This window comes from Rhinolophus sinicus, linkage group LG04 (genome assembly GCF_036562045.2).
Source record: "Rhinolophus sinicus isolate RSC01 linkage group LG04, ASM3656204v1, whole genome shotgun sequence".
In the NCBI taxonomy this organism is placed as follows: domain Eukaryota; kingdom Metazoa; phylum Chordata; class Mammalia; order Chiroptera; family Rhinolophidae; genus Rhinolophus; species Rhinolophus sinicus.
The window spans coordinates 2858909-2876738 of record NC_133754.1 but is presented as its reverse complement, the minus strand read 5'-3'; the positions used below and the strand labels follow the sequence as shown (position 1 = coordinate 2876738).

General features: G+C 40.6%; 1 protein-coding gene across 2 annotated transcripts in view; it reads left to right on the top strand.

The window, feature by feature from the left end:
- CSMD1 (CUB and Sushi multiple domains 1) overlaps positions 1–17830 on the top strand; it is a 1601557-nt gene that overhangs the window by 287008 nt on the left and 1296719 nt on the right. For both annotated transcript variants that reach the window (XM_074329288.1, XM_074329289.1), the window contains exon 2: positions 11618–11834. In XM_074329288.1, coding sequence (XP_074185389.1) covers positions 11618–11834 — 217 coding nt within the window. The remainder of the gene's footprint in view (positions 1–11617; positions 11835–17830) is intronic.

Genomic DNA, 17830 nt, shown 5'->3' with positions numbered 1-17830 from the left:
ATATCATTCATGATTTCTTCAGAAACATCACAGAATCAAGATAAAATAAGGGCCAGGGACCAGGGCTTTCATTTCTTGCCCACAGCACAGGGGACAGTGCAAAGTCGAAAGGCAGCAAAAATGGATGTAGACACATAGGTCAAGACCAGTGACAGCGGCAAATCCATTGCCTTTATTTCCATGGATGCCACCCTGGTTGTTTAGTCAGCGTCTTCTGTCTTCTTTATGCATCTTTCTTTTTTCTTTTTTTTTTTAATTAAATTTATTGGGGTGACAATTGTTAGTAAAATTACATAGATTTCAGGTGTACAATTCTGTATTACATCATCTATAAATCCCATTGTGTGTTCACCACCCAGAGTCAGTTCTCCTTCCATCACCATATATTTGATCCCCTTTACCCTCATCTACCACCCCCCTTACCCTCTGGTAACCACTAAACTATTGTCTGTGTCTATGAGTTTTTGTTTCTCATTTGTTTGTCTTGTTCTTTTGTTGTTTTTGGTTTATATACCACATATCAGTGAAATCACATGGTTCTCTGCTTTTTCTGTCTGACTTATTTCGCTCAGCATTACTCTCTCAAGATCCATCCATGTTGTCACAAATGTTCCTATATCATCTTTTCTTACCACCGAATAGTATTCCATTGTGTATATATACCACAACTTCTTTATCCATTCATCTATCGAAGGACATTTTGGTTGTTTCCATGTCTTGGCCACTGTAAACAAAGCTGCAATGAACATTGGAGCACACGTGTCTTTATGGATAAATGTTTTCAGATTTTTTGGGTAGATACCCAGGAGAGGGATTGCTGGGTCATATGGTAATTCTAGTCATAATTTTTTGAGGAACCTCCACACTGCCTTCCATAGCGGCTGCACCAGTCTGCATTCCCACCAACAGTGTATGAGGGTTCCTTTTTCTCCACAGCCTCTCCAACATTTGTTATTATTTGTCTTGTTGATGATAGCTATTCTGACTGGGGTGAGGTAATATCTCATTGTGGTTTTGATTTGCATTTCTCTGATGATTAGTGATGTTGAACATTTTTTCATATGTCTATTTGCCATTTGTATGTCCTCTTTGGAGAAATGTCTCTCCAGGTCCTCTGCCCATTTTTCAATTGGGTTGTTTGTTTTTTTGTTGTTGAGTTGCATGAGTTCCTTGTGTATTCTGGATGTTAGCCCCTTATCGGAGGCACTATTTGCAAAAATCTTCTCCCATTCAGTTGGTGGCCTCTTTATTTTGTCGATGGTTTCTTTTGCTGTGCAGAAGCTTTTAAGTTTCATATAGTCCCATTCGTTTATTTCAGCTTTTACTTCCATTGCCTTTGGAGTCAAATTCATAAAATGCTCTTTGAACCCAAGGTCCATAAGTTTAGTACCTATGTTTTCTTCTATGCAGTTTATTGTGTCAGGTCTTATGCTTAAGTCTTTGATCCATTTTGAATTAACTTTGGTACATGGTGACAGATAGCAGTCCAGTTTCATTCTTTTGCACGTGGCTATCCAATTCTCCCAGCACCATTTATTGAAGAGGCTGTCTTTGCTCCATTGTATGTTTTTAGCTTCTTTCTGCATCTTCACACCTCACACTGTGTCACTGGACACATGGAACATCCTGCCAGCCGTGACATCCTCCCCAGTCTCCTGTCTAAGGCAGCTGGGGATGGTGTGCCAAGCGCACCCTGGAGTTGTGCAGTGCGCACCTGTGTGCAGTGTGTAGCCATGGGAGCCGCCTTCTGTCTTTCCAGCTTCTAACTCTAGTCAATGTGCTTTATTTCTAGTCACTATAACAGCTTTGCCAAAAGGGTATCCTCCTCAGGTCCCATCTGTGGGAACCGAGGCTGACATTGACCAGGAAACTTGTTCAGTCCCCAATGCTCCGTGCCGGAAATGAATGTCATTTGTGTTGGCTTTGACTGAAAAAGCAGAAAGCCCAGTGCTTTTTTGCCTCTACACTATGCACAGCATTCTTCCAATTTGTCTCTTGAGAATGAGTAGACACTAAATGCCTTTATTACCATTAACGCCACCATTTCTCAGGTGGTAAAAACACCACAGGACTGGAATCAACCAGGGTCCTGTCCCCTGGGTACAACAGGTAAGACACACCGCTGGCATCACAGCCATGTGGTTCCAGGTCTGACTCATGGCGCCCTGCCTTCCCTGAGCTATGACCACCTTCTAGAAGAAAAAGACAGAGATGGCAAGGTACAGAGGAGGATTGCATGCAAGGGAAGTTTGTGTTGAATAAGCAGGGATATTTAAATTAGTCTAAGGAGCTGTTGGCAATCAGTCTGCTAAACATCAGGACTGGGATTCCAGGGCCCCTTTTCTTGGAATTAGAATGGCAGCACTGCATCGGGAATGTCCTGCTTAGCCCCTGGCACTACCATGTGATTGCAGCACCTTCCTCACAGCTACTTTGCAATTCACACATTGTTTCCACATGTGTGCATACACAGATGTAGTTTATAGCACCATCATCACCATCTCCCACACACATGCCCTAGCTCACCTGCATGCTTCAGTAATTTTTTAATGTTGTATTTTTCAATCACAGTTGACACACACTATTCTATTAGTTCTGAGTGTACAACATAGTGATTAGACGTTTATTAATTTACAAAGTGAGCACCACACCCTGATACGGTGTCTAGTACCCATCTGATACCATATATAGTTGTTATAATATTTTTGACTGTATTCCTTATGCTGTACTTTACATCCCGATGACTATTTTGTAACTACCAGTTTGTACTTCTTAATCTCTTCCCCTTTTTCACCCAGCCCCTCTCCCAGCTGGCACCCATCAAAATATTGTCTGTATCTATGAGTTTGTTTTTGTTTTGTTTTTGAGATTCCACCTGTAAGTGAAATCAAAGGGTGTTTGTCTTTCTCTGCCTGACATACTCCACTAACACTATACCAGCTAGGTCCATCCACGTTGTTGCAGATGGCAAGATTTCATTCTCTCTATGGCCAAGTAATATTCCATTGGTTAAATCTGGTGTGCAGAACAGGGCTTTATGGTGTGAGGATGAGCATAAGGCAGGTTGTATCTTCGCTTTTAGAAGGTTTACACATCCTTCTTGAAGAAACAGGTAAACCATATGTAAATAAGTAAACAAGATATTTTCACAAAATGGTAAATGACACAAGGAAATACTGCAGGGAGCAGTGCAGAGGCCGGTGGAGGGCTTGCTGATAGCCAGGTGAGGGTCTGGGCAGACAGTCTGCCCTGCAACCGCGTGAGGAGATGTTGGGTACCGGGAGACCTGGGGAAGAGCATTCAGGCAGCTAGATGCCCTGAGCTGGGATAAGCATGGTGTGTTCCAGGAAAGGAGAGAAGTTAAGCAGACCAAACCTGCCTGCGGTGATGATAACAAACCTTTGTGGACTGAAGAAAGATTGTTTATATTTACATGATCCAGGGCAAACCTCCGTTTCCTTTTATAAGCAATAGAAGTTACGTGTTCCTGGTTCATTTCCAGGGCGAGGTCTTCCTGCAGGACCTTGCTTGTGAACAGTGGGGTCGCCAGGGAGGAATCGCTCCTTGGCCCCTCTCAGGCTCGTGTGCCTCCAGGTTTTCTGGTTTTCTTCTGGGCTCCTGTGGTGAGTGAGCTCCCATGAGTGTCTGGGATGAACATGAACTGAGCACCCTAAGGCTGTCAGTTACCGCGGCAAATACTCAGCTGCTCCTGGTGTGCTGTGAAATAGAATGCTTTTCAAACTTCCTCTGGGTCGTGCTGTTCCTAGGAAACGCCTGAAGACTTTAATTTTGAAACACCTTAGTCACAGCCCTAGGGAGGGCATTTTAAGCCGTGATCCCTCTGCAATTAATCATTTTCCAAATGATGCAAATCCTGAAACAATCTATGAAGCTGCAGAAGACAATGCAGAGCAGAGTTTAATGCATATTTGATGTGTTTACTGCTTCAGAAAGTACTTATGTGGTCACAGAAATTCCCACTTCCATCAAGGAAATTGGAGGACTCCTGATGTTTAAAATTCTGGATCCAGTTCAAAGTAGGTCATACTCCTTAGTCATTAAAGAAAATGATCAATTCAAGTGAAGATCACAGTGTAGACTTTTGTTTGACTAGAGAGTTCCTACATTGTTCCTACATTGTTACACCCAAAAGAGTAGTCAACTTCCACAAAACATGTCAACGCAGGATCAAAAATCTGGTTGTAAAGAAGTAAAGTTTCATTTGCATAGAAATTGATATAAGATATGAAAAATGTAAATTGTTGTTTTCACAGAATGGATATAGGGAATGAATGGAGAGGCCACTGAGTGTAATAAACACTTGGACTTTTTTCCAGAATTGTGTTGTTTTAAAAATAAACCAATGTAGTAAAGTAGGTTTGTTGCAAACAGGACGTAAACTTGTTTTTTTTGTTTGTTTGTTTGTTTTTCTTTTTACATCTATCTCCATTGAGAGATGCAGTTGTGATGATAATACAGCTTCTATTCACACTCTAAACTGACACACAAAACTATTTACTCGTTTAAAAGATATCTTGCCAGATAGTTGGGAGACAACTCTGTATTCCCCAAATCTGCTCATGTCCAGATTATTCCTCTGCAATCCATCAATCAGTCATCATGTGGTGAGTTTCTTTAATGGCAGCCTTCAGCACAGAGTTCCCCTCCCTTGTACGCTTTCTTTACATACTGAACAGTACAGACCATGCCTCTCTAGGGTCACTGAACCAAATCACATGTCAAAATATCCCAGAGAGCAGAAGATTTGTTCTCAGAGAGGGGCATTACATAGCAAAGGCACTGCCAATCACAAACCTTCACCTGAATGAATGAATATTATAACAGCTAGCAAAACAAAAGCTAAACAGCTTCTAACCTCAAAGGCTGTGCAAGAATTAAACCAGAGAGTGTGCACCAAGCACATGAGTTTTCAAATATTCTATCCTCCTCTACTGCTCTCTAAGAATGGGTCCTCAGGTCATTAGGTCCTTGGGTTGTCAGGTCATCCTGTCATCAGGTCATCAGGTCAGCAGGTCGGCAGTCATTGGGTCATCAGGATGGAGGGAGACAATTTTAACAACTGGTGGACTAAGGAAGGCATTTATTTACACTTATGCTTATCTATCGCGTGCTGACAATGAATCAGCATCAGTCCTAGATGAATCTGGTCAGCAAACACTCTCCTGTAGGAAACGAAGGTGATTGCTACATAGTAGGATGCTTTAGACAGTGCGAGCCTGGTACAGGCACAGACTCCTGCGGTGAACCCTCAGAGCACAGAGCTGCTTCTATCTCAGAAATGACCAAGGCGGAGCACCATTTTCTGAGTCAACTGTTTCCAGGACTGACTTTTAGATCAGGGGATCGTTCTGGAGCTCCATGAACGGGCCTTTTCCAAAATGTGTTTCACAGCTGCATGGAGCCCAGCCCTGTGCAGCTTGCTCCTCACCAGGGCTCAGGGGACAGGCCAGTGGTCTCCATTCTGAGTGAGGCAAGGGGGTCTCCTGAACTCTCAGGACAAAGACCAGCACCAATAAACCACAAAGCCAGGTGTGTACTAGATCTGCTCTTCCTGTCTCCTGTCCATTCTGTAGGATGGGCAGATAAATCTCGACACAGATGGCTCACATATTTATTATACATCAGTTACTGCAACATCATTTTAAAAGTGTAAAGTATAGATCAGAAAAATGTTCAGTAGGGTGATAGCAGTAATTGTCTTTGGTATGGAATTGTGAGTGACTTTTACATTTTTAAATGATACATTATACTTTTTATTTCCTTCAGTGGGCACTGGTTAGTTATAAAGAAGGACTGAAGTGAGAGTTCTTAAACATCTAACTCCATCTCTGTTTCATTGTCGGTGTAAGCTAGTGGTGACAGACTGGGTTGGATAAGTGCTGGCCGTGTAGGATGGATTGTGCTTCTCATAGTGCTTGTCGCTGGTGACCCTGCTGTGATTTGGGGGAACAAATGCCAGTGTCTGGTGTCAGAAGATCCTACTTCACTCTGGAAAACTCTGGACCACTCACTTCACTTCCATCTGCATTTCTGTAGGTACAGAACCCCATTAGGGAAGTGCCGTCATAGCCAACTAAGATTATGTGTGAAAACGTATTTGGGAAACAGCGTTTCATTCCAAAATATAAGACAGAATTGAATTGCCTGCTGGAAAACTTCTGAATCTGAAGCTGTGAATTGGGTGGAAATCTACACTAAATTGAGCCTGTATGAGTCCCCTGTACCTAACATTTGGTTGATTACTTCCAATATAAACCGAATGTTTCATAAGGTGTATTTAAGAGCTGGATGATTTAAATGTTGATTTCTTTTGTTCCCCGAGCTTCATTGAGGTATAATTGATATATAATATTGGACACCAATTTTTTAAATTACGGCATGTATTCAAATTTTCAGATAGTGGTTTGTTTGAATTACATCAAGTAAAAATGTATCTATGTGGACAATTTTCTGTGTGTTTCTGTGTGATATGTATTTATGGTTTACATGCAATTTGTATGTACACACACACATATATGTATATATCCTTTGGTGTTTGATTGTAAGGTAACTCCCTGCCTCAGTACTTGAGGAAAGAAGACCGTTAGACATTTTCTTCAGTAAAAACTGAGTTTTCAATCTTGTAAAAAACAACACAATTTTCACTGAAAGATTAAAATTATGAGTGAAACGCTTAAGATTACTTCATTGCCCTTAGGAAATATAACTTACAAATGTACTTACAGCAGATTCCTGTTGAGCATTGTGCTAATGGATGATTATAATCACAGTATTTAGAACTTTGTTCATTAAAACTGTTTTCCAGTTGAAATAATCTGCTTGTTTGAAGCTGAGTTTAATACCAACATTGCAATCAAACATAGATGCAGCCATTTAAAAAGAAAACATTTGTAAAATATTCGAGAGTTCTCTACAGCGGGCAAGTGTCCACTAGAATATAAGAACCAAGTGGAAAAATCATAAAGGAAGACAGGCTCAAAACTTTGCGTGGTATTTTCTGGCGGTGGGTCCCATGGGTGAAAATGCATGAAAAACCTGACAATGTGTACGGATTTCATGTACAGTCTACATACACTCATCTATGGCTTTATTTTGCTCAACTGAAATATTCATTTCCATTGAAATTGTTACTTCAGGCATACGTTCGCATGATACCTGGATTACGTTCTGGCGCTGAGGAAGGATGTAAGCTGTCCATTGTTCACATTCATTAATTATATTCACTGTACAGCCTTGGACTTCCATTGAGAGAATAATTTTAACTGAATTTTAAGTGGCGACCGCCATTATTTTTGTGACTGTGCTGGGGAGCATGACCCTTACGTGGGCCCTGACGATGGTGGGGCTCTGCAGCTTTGAAGTAATTGTTACTGAGGGTGTGTGCTTCACTTCAGTATTGGTACAGGTTTTAAGTTAACAGTACTTACTCTGGGGACTACAGTCCATACCCTGTAGGACTATTGCTGAGATGAATGATTATTTTTATGTGACTTTTTTTTTAAGTCAATGTCCAGGTACTGTCATGGGTCAGGAGACACTGACTAAATTGCCAGCAAATTCGTATTTTCTTAGTGGGACCAAAAGTTATTTGGAGTGAACAAATTTGAAAGGTGGGGTTGTTGCTTCTACAAAGAAAGACCAAAGAAATCAGTTTTTGTTTTCTCTTAGAGCAAAATGCTATTTCCTTACCCCTCCAGGACAGGTGCAAGCAGAGCTGGGCCCCAGCCCTGGGGAAAAGGTGACGGTGGGGCTGCTAAATCATTTCCACTTTATGATGCGTGTGTCTCTTTCCAGTTCTAGAAATCTCCAGCTGCCTACGATCATTGCTTTTCTATTGTGTTGCCTTTTCCTTACTGGTTTGTGAGGTTTCTTCATTACATTACAGATATGTCCTCTGATGAATGCATGTATTGCAAATGCGTCCTGTTTTTTGGCATTCCTTTTCACTCTTTCCTTTTATCACTGTCACTTGTGTGTTGTATTTAAGAAATCTGCTTAACACACAGTTATAAATTCTTTCTACGTTGTTTCCATCTGGAAGAGTTATGGTTTCACATTTTACATTTAGGTCTGCAATTCATCTGGAATTGATGTCTGTACATATTGGAAAGCAGAGATCAAGATTTACTTTTCCCATTTGGATATTTAATTATCCTGCACCATCTATGGAAAAGACCATTATTTTGCTCAGAACCATGCTTGTCATCAATCTAGTGTCTACATCTCTGTGGGAATGTTTGGGGGCTTTCTTTTCTCTTCCATTGGTTCTTTAGGTTTGCACCAACTAAATACTGTCTGAAATACTGTAGCTTTTTAATAGGATGTGATAAGAAGGAGCGTACAACCTCCGGTTTTGTTCTTCAAGATTGTCTTGGATATTTCGGGGCCAGGCCACATACAGCAGAATCTAGCTCAGAAGTAGGTACTTTTAAAATCCCTCACTTGATTGCACTGTGCAGCCAAGCTTGAGGGTCACTTGTCTAAGAGCTTCTGAGCAGTTCCCAAAGTTTCTAACAGTCTATCTGCTGATCAAATGTGACTTGTGCAAAATGCTCTGTACTAATTGGTATGCAAACATAGCCTAAATGTCATTCCTTGAAGAATGTCTTACTATCTGATAATCCCATTCACCATGATGGGTCTATAACAGTAACTACTTTTCAGCTGACTTTTTGTGTTGTTGTTTTTTTTCTGGTGTGTTTATTTATTTATTTTTCCTCCAAGTTATCATCAAGTCTTCACTTTTTGATTTAAAGTGAAGCTAGATAAACCAGATAAACTACTTTTTAAAGGCCTTTCAAAACCCCACAGCTTTAATATCTACTTGTTACAATGTTATTGTTAGATTTAAATGTAGTGGAAAAATGGGCTTCTTATTAGTCCTTTGGCTTTAAACTCATAAATCCCTTTCATTAAATCTTTTTTATGAAGATTTAGCAAACTCCCACAGCATTTGATAATGTCGCTATGAGCAATTTGAGCTCACTGAGAGCGACTGTAGTGAAATATTTTAAGTGTAAAATATAGTTGAAAATACTGTTCTGTTTGTAGTTCAATAAGGAAAGCTGGGGCTATGCTTGTAGTCAAGTGCTTGCTCTATATGCCGTTCTCTGGGGTGTCTCGGTCCCTCCAAGGTGTCCTTCCTGTCCTCACTACCAAAGCATTTAAACTCGTTAGGCCTGTCAGTGGGAAGTGGCCAGATTAAGAAAGAACAGAACAGTTTCCAGGGGCTGCTGAATAGCTAACCTCAGACAAATTAAGTGTTGGAACCATCTGGTAGGAGTTCCTTTGTCCCCTCCCATGACGGGAGGAGCTACAGTTAACATGGTTAGCGTGCCTTCATGAGGGCAGTGCAGAAAACCCACCTGTGCTGGCGTGAGCCTGGGCCATGCTTCAGCAGCCTGGTAGGTCCAGGCACAGCCCTGGCAGGCACGCTCGGAGGTAACAGAACAGAACACATTTAAACAAAGCAGGGACCCGATTAGCCTGTGCCGATCGGCTGATGTACAAGACGTAGTACCTGGGAAGAGGCGGTGGGAGAAACAGGTAAGGAGGGAGCCTGGAAGCCAAAGGGTGGATGAAGAATGAGGAGAGGCAGAGACAGATGGGTGAGGTCGGGAAGGAAGGGGTGCAGGGTGTGTCTCATGGTAGAAGTACAATTTGTGGGTTCAGTGTGTGACTGTTACTAATTTCCGAGACTCTGCCCATTCAGAGGAAGGTCCTTGAAGGAATCCTGGGGCCCTGTTCCTTGGAACTGCTCTTGAAATCTGAGAATAGCCAGACAAGCCCGATGTTATTGTCAATACCCCAGAATCCCAAGGAAAAGGGCAACTTGTAACCAACTATTGGGACTCCCCAGCTCGCCCCATGTCCTAACCTGCCCAGTGGCTAAGGTGCCCTGTGGTGTTCAACTGCCTCTCCCGTCTTTCCCCATAATGCTGTTGTTTGGGTTTTACACCCGATTCCCCTGTGGGGTGGGGGAGTCTTCCTTACACCAACTAACAACCAATGTTCAGGACTCCTCACTTCAATTATGGCACCATCTGCGTGGAGATAGCATGAGATTCTATAGGTAAAGGGCTCAGTCCCACCAGACCGCCCTCCGTTCACATGCCAATCGCAAGCCCACGTTGTGAGCTGTGTTTCTCACCAGCAGGTTAGTCTTCAGAGGGTCCTATGACCCCTCCTTGGGTACCATCGATTTGATACAATGGCTCACAGAACTCAGGGAACCCATTCATTCACTAGATTACTGGCTCATGACAAGGGATATTAAAGGGTATGAATTAACAGCCAGATGAAGAGAAACGTAGGGCAAGATGTGGCGAAAGGGTTCCCCTCGCCCAGGGACTTTAGCTGCTCATCAACCCGGAAGCTCTCAGGACCTGTACTTTTGGTTTTTATGGAGGCTTTTTTATTACACAGGCTCAATGAATAAGTGACTGATTGGTGACTGATTCAACCTCCACCCCTCTCCTCTTCCCAGAGGCCGGGGTGGGACCAGAAGTCCCAACCCTGTACTGACACTGTTAGCTCCACTGACAACCAACACCCATCCTTAGGTGAGGTCCCAAAGTCACCTAATTAATGTAACGAAAGGTACTTTGGTTGCTTTCATCCTTTAGGGAATTCTAAGGGTTTGAGGAGCTCTGTGCCAGAGAGGATAAGACCAAGTACATATTTCTTTATAAACCATAGTATCACACATGTTCTGTTGAACACAAGAGCAGCCCTCATTCCGCCTGTCTTCCGGAAGTCAGGATAAGAGGGTGAGCAGAGTGTGGGGTGTCCTGCCAACATGCACAGGGAAGCTAAACATGTTTAGTCCATCCCTGACTCGGCCTCTTCTTCCATGGCACCCTCACGTGGACGTGCATCTCCCTTCGTCGTACAGTAACTTCCACCCATGTGGACCCGTTAGACCTTCACCAAGGACTGGCCCCTTATTGTCCTGGGCTGCTCCTTCATTTTTGCATAATTTAATTTATCTTGTTTTGCATCTTTTATTTTAAACTGGATAAGATTCCTGCGGTCTTGTTTTATTCTTAGGCTTTGTGGGACTTCAGTCAGCATAGTTGACAAACGATAGTTTGAATATTGAGTGTGGTTTATCCTAATTCATAATACTTCAGATTGCAGTCATTTAGATATAGTGATATGTGTCTGTGAGTGTATAGTTTTCATACGGTTATTTATCTGTCAACTTTGTTTCCCCCAGCAAGGCACTTGTGGGCAGTGTTTTTACACGATACTCCACTAAGGTTCACAAATATGGTGGTGTGACATCAATGAAGCTGTGTTTGAAAAGAAAGAAAAGTTTACCCAAATTTCTGATAAGCATTTCCAAATGTTTTTGCATATATTGCTTTTTTTACCCTTTTTTCAGTTTTTGTTTTTTTTTAATTTTTATTCTCTATCTTTTAGCACAGGAGAACGCTGTTGCTATTAATATTTATCATTCAATATCTGTGCATGAAGGATCACAAAATAAGTCATCATAGAAATTGGCTAACATGGTTGGAAAATTGAAAAAAAAAATCATAGTTTAAAGATAGCCAAAATAATGTGCTATTTTTTTGTGTGTTTCCTTTTTCAGGTCAGAACTGTGGCGGCTTAGTCCAGGGTCCCAATGGCACCATTGAGAGCCCAGGGTTTCCCCATGGTTATCCAAACTATGCCAACTGCACCTGGATCGTGGTCACAGGAGAACGCAATCGGATACAGTTGTCATTTCACACCTTTGCTCTTGAAGAAGATTTTGATATTTTATCAATTTACGATGGACAGCTCCAACAAGGGAACCTGAAAGTGAGGTAAAGTATTGGCTCTTCTTCTCATAGATTAGGTAGCACTGTTCAACCTGCTCAGATTCTGAAACATATTGGGAAGTAATATTTGAATTTCATTATCAGAAAATAAATTTTAGGTACTGTAAAGAAAAAGTAAAGGCTGTAGATTTCTGCACAATTGTTTTCAATAGTTAAAAACATAACTTCTTATTGAAAACAATCACTGAGTTCATTTATAGACATCAAATTGTTCAATATCTGTATTGTCGAGGCAATTTAAGTGACATTATAATACCCCATTGTTTTTAAGCCACTGTGGATTTGAGAGAAAAAGCGTAATAATAAATGCATAAGTACAATTCAGAGAACAACAAAAGCAACCTTTATATTGTCATAGAAAACATTCAATAAAAAGAACACAGGAGGTGGGTGGGGTAAAACATGAAAGAAAATTGCACTGTTTGGAATTCTGTTTTACACAATCATAACATATTCCGTTCCCCATTAGTTTTCTCTGTTGATGTATGATTTTTACCATGAATACAGAAAAGTATTTCTAGGATGCTTTTTAAATTATGTTTTTTCATTTAGCAACATGAAAAAAAAAAAAAGATTGCACTCATACAGCTATATATATATATATTTTTTTAATTTGGCAAAAGAAAGAAGTATATCCCTTTCAAATAAATTGGAATTTCTTAGCTCAACCGATGGACATATTTAAATACATACATATATGGCAAATAAGGCTTTTTCATCTGGTTTTAAATTCTGCATTACTTAGAGTTTAATTTTTTTGAATACATAGTCTTGTAGAAAGTTTCACAGTAGGCAGAAGAAATTGTAGTGTTTTTTAGTGTTTAGGTAAATAAAATGGTATAGATGCTAATACTTAGCAGTAACACGCACAAATCATATATTTTATCATGACTTTGTGGATTGAGAAAAGTCTCTAACTACCAAAACATATAATGATATTTGTACATCTAGTTAATATGTAAACATAGACTAGCTATATAGTTCATATACTACAAGTATTAATATATTCCAAATATATTTTACTTGCATGTTCTTGATACATTTTCAAATATAAAGCACCTAGTTTTCTCTGGGTCATCTATCATGTCTGTTGTTTGTTTTTAGAAACACTTTCCCATTTCCCTTTCTGTCATATATTGCACATGGCTGCTGCCTCACTTATGCATTAAGTAAACTTCCTCTCTCCTCTAACATGAATGGTCCTACATTTGGATGTTGGGACATAGTAGCTACATATGCAATCCTGGCTAATTTGATGCAATTTCTCTTTTCTGCTCTTCCAAATATTTGTTATTTATTAGTTTTTATTCCAAATACATGATGCTTTTAGAGAACAGTGATATGTTGTAATATAGAAATAATTGTAATAGAGACTTCAAAAAGTTATGACAAAAAACAAAAGAGAGAATCTATTTTATTCAAAAGTCAAGGCACATGATTCCATGTTAAAAGTCATTCTATCTTTTTCCACTTTAAAAAAATGCCTAGTAAGTATGTACTCTTAAGAAATACTTCTCGAACCATATTTTCATTTCCTATAATTCTATCCTATCCTAAAGGAAATCTGTCTTAAATATTAATTTGATTAACTGCCTGACTTTAAACAATTTACTGTCTTCTGATATTCCTATGGTAATACTATGATCACTTTAAATGTTAATAACTCTGAAGTGTATGAAACAGCCTCCCTGCCATTCTCGGTGTTATAACAGGATGTATAGTGGAAATACTGAGGTTAGACCATTAGATTCATTGTGTTTTATGCTGAGGTGCCAGTGGATAGCATATAAGTTGATGCCTGTGTCTCAGAGAGCTATATAAGTATTGGTGAGTTATGTGGATGACATCACGGTTCTTTTACTCGCTTAGGTTTAGTACAGAATGAAGGAGGGCTGCTAAGAGGGAGACTGCTTGGGTGTGGATGAATGACTGAGTTACCTATATTTTTCCTTTGAGACAGAGAACAAATACGCCGTATTTCTGCCTGTTCTTGTACTTAAGTTAAGGAAGGTGCTCTCGTCTCTGTACTAAGTTGTACAAGTCCCCCCTCTACCTCCACACCCAGAATGCCTTTTTGTGTGGGTGTTCTGTGGGTGGTAGCTCCCAGAAGTTACTGTTCTAGGTATTTTAACACAAACAGGTGAAGCATATCAGAGTTCCTCTAAGGACTGTTATGGGCCTTTACTCACAACTCTTTGAATAAATAATGATGTGAAATAGGAATATTCGTGTTAGAGCAAACACATGACAAAGTTGCAACATTTCAACATTAGTTGATGGGCAGAGTAGTTATAAGTAGTATCAAATTTTAATTAATGGAAGACATTAATGCTATTTGTTTGCCATTTATGTTGGAACAGTTGTTTACTTCTCAAACACAATTAAGTCACAACCCTTAAAGCAGCTCTGGAATTCACACCCAGGTAATTTTGTGAGAGGATTGATGTGTGAGCTGCAGATCCACTGAGCTGTCATAAAAGTTATTACTTAGATTGTCATGGTCTGCTGTGGTTTTATTGCTGCACTAAAGCTGTTTTCCGTAGCTCCAAATGTGCACTGACAAAAATAAAATAGTTGTTTGGTGGAACAACGCGGGCATTTTATTATAAGAAAATAGAGATTTTTTTTCTAAATAGCATAAGCTTTATTTATATTTAATCCCCAATTAACAAAACATGGCATTTGGAGGTTAGACTTATTGATGTTTTCATTGTAACTTGATCTAAACTGAAGAATGTGTTATTTATCCTATTTGAACAAAGATCTTTAAAGGGAAAAAATGCACAATTTGTGTTATCCTCTTGGGTTTATTATACTAAAAAACACAAACACGTATATGATTTGTGCCTCTATCAGTGCATTAAATTTTAACATGTAGATTTGAGAGGTAAATTAAGTCTTCTCGTAAGCAAAAGAAAAAACTTGTGACTCAAAATTAGAACTAGAACACTGTTCTTTGAGTTACTTACAACTAAATCCACTTGTTTCCGTAAGCTTCCATATGTGGCTGTTTTAGAGTCTCTGGAATCTGTTGCCTCTGCACCTTCCCTTGCTTCTCCAGTCCCCACGGAGCCCCAACCAGGTCGTCACAAAACCCTAAACGCTTTTGTTTTTCAACATCCCTTCCTTCACTACAACCTGCTGTGGGCCTGTCAGGAAACGCCCCAATGGAGACCTCTGTTGTACGGTAGGTTGTGGGTGACCCAGACACACTGGTTGACCAGCAGAGCAGCATCCCTGCCCTAGCTCGCCCATCTGTAACCTGGAAACATTCGCTACAGCCCTATCTCCCTTCTGCTTTGCTAGTAAGATGAACATTTCTAGTGAACTTAACCCTGAGAGTCAAGAAACTCTGGAATTCGACTGCAAACTATGTTTCTGGCCGCCCACCTCTGGCATCTGTTCCCTCTGCATCTGAGTGCCTCTGGGCCACTGTGACAATACCATAGGCCAGGTGGCTCATAAACAACAGATACTTGTTTCTTACAGTTCTGGGGGCTGGAGGTCTCAGTCAAGGTGCTGCAAACTCAGTGTCTAATGAGGGCCCTCTTCCGAGGTCACAGATGGCTGTCTTCTCCCTATGTCCTCACATGACTGTGGGAGCTCTCTCGGGCCTCTTAGCCTCTTATCATGTCATTAATTCCAAAGGCCCCACCTCCTAACATCGTCACATGGGAGGTTAGAATTTCATCATATGAGGTCTGACAATTAAGTTTACAAACTCAACCTAGAAAAAGTGCTACACACTTCATTGCTGAATATCACTACGGTCACCTTCGAAGTACTCCTTTTGGGAAGCTGTGCACTGATGCCAGTTCCTAGTCCACTCTTCAAAGCAATTTTGGAACTCTTTTTCTGGAATGGCCATCAGAGCAGTCATCGTATTACCTTGATGTCCTGAATGTCATCAAAATGTCTCCCTTTCAATATTTCCTTTATCTTCAGGCAAAGAAAGAAGCCATTGGGGGCCAGATCAGGTAATTAGGGAGGGTGTTCCAATACAGTTATTTGTTTACTGGCTAAAAACTCCCTCACAGACAGTGTCATGTGAGCTGGTGCATTGTTGTGATGCAAGAGCCATGAATTGTTGGCAAAAAGTTCAGGTCATCTAACTTTTTCACGCAGCCTTTTCAGCCCTTCCAAATAGTAAACTTAGTTATATGATTGTCAAGTTGGTACAAATTCATAATGACTAATTCCTCTGATATCTAAAAAAGGTTAGGAACAGTGTTGCAACAAGTTCACAAACTTAGTTGTGAGACCGGGGTATGAATTTGGGAGGGACAGAAGCATTGAGTCTGGCACTATGGGGGTTTTCTTACTTAGTTGAATGGGTGTATGGCTGTTCCTTGACCTAACCTTAGAAGAGAACATGTTTATCAACTCTCCCTCCTCAACCCTCCCTCTGCTTCATAGACTTTGGAGTATGTGCTCCTTGAAATCACACCTTCTCTGAAGTGGTCTCTTGCTATGCTTTGTGTGTCTTTGTGTTCTAGAATGTTAACTAGAACATATACCTCTGAAACCAAGCAATGTGCCAAAAGTGTGTCTTCTCTGGTGATGACAGACATGTTGACTTTAAAATATCAGAAATCTTTGGAAGTTGACTTAAAAAAAAAAAATACTGTTGATTCGAGGCCACTCCTCTCCGTCCTCTGTGAGTATGACCCAACGTGACTTAACAGAACTCTGTCCTCCAGACGAGCACGAGTTATTGGTCCCACACAGTGACTGCTGTCCGCCCGATGGTCCCTACATTTGACGTAGTGTTTGTTTGTCTCAAAGTTAGAAAATGATTGAAGTTGACATCAGCTTCCAACCATGATAACATTATAATGTCAAACTTTGAAAAACAGTCTCATTATAACCTCAAAAAGTGAATAAGGGTGAACCTATGAAGGACAATTGTCCTTGCACATATGGAAGGTCAACACGCATTATTCCATGATTATTGTAGAATACAAAGCCGAGGAACACAGCTTCAGCAGTTCTCTCAACTCTATCTGCCTTTCTACCTTCCACAAGATTACCTCTGATTTCCTGCTCTAATGATAATGAAGAGGTTAGAGATGAATGTGATAGGGCCAATAAAAGCAGGAAATCGTGAGTTTTGCTACAATATCACCCTTTTCCCACTTTTTTCTCTAAAGCATGATAACATTTAAATGCATTCATATTAAGACATCTATATAACATTAACTACACCTGGTGATGTTGGGAACTTGACCACTTTTAAGAGCTAAAAAGGGGTTTCAGTTGCGTTGGATTACATTAGAGATCTAGCAATGTCTAAATTCTGCCTTACTGTCCCTCTTTGCCAGTATGAGGTCCTGAGGGAGCCATTTACAGGTCAGTAGTCAGATAAAATCAAGGCATCATTTTATTTTTAGTTTGTCTGGTGACTCATGCCTCAATTAAGGCTCCAATAAGTGCAGGGTGAAGTGTGTATAAAGCTTCTATAGGGACCGCAGTTGCATATAGACACTCAACACATACCTTGACCTCGTCCCATCAGGCCAGCCACAGGGTTGGCACCTGGGAGGGATGACCTACATGACCAGCCCAGCACCTGGTGAGGGAGGGCCCCAGAGACGTGGCCTTGCAGCCGGGGTGAGGAAGCAAAAGGATAGCTCACTGCACAAGGCTGAGTCTCAGAGTGACAAAGCCCAGGAGCCCAGCCAATGCTAAGGTACCTGATTACACAGGTTGTCATTCCTTAGGATGACAGGCACAGCAGAGCCCTGAGGGGACAGTGGCAGTGTTTGGTCCTCTCATATAAACCTATCCCGTTCCCATTGTTAGGTGGGCGTGGCAGCCAGGTTCACTATTCTACATACATATTTTAAGGTGATGGAATTAAAAAGTAATTTTCTTTGATACATCGTTCAAATGTCCTTTCTCAACATATGTGGACCTTTTATATTATTATTAGTAGTAACTCATAGGCAGGATAAGTAGTTATTGGGTAAGGTTGAGTTATT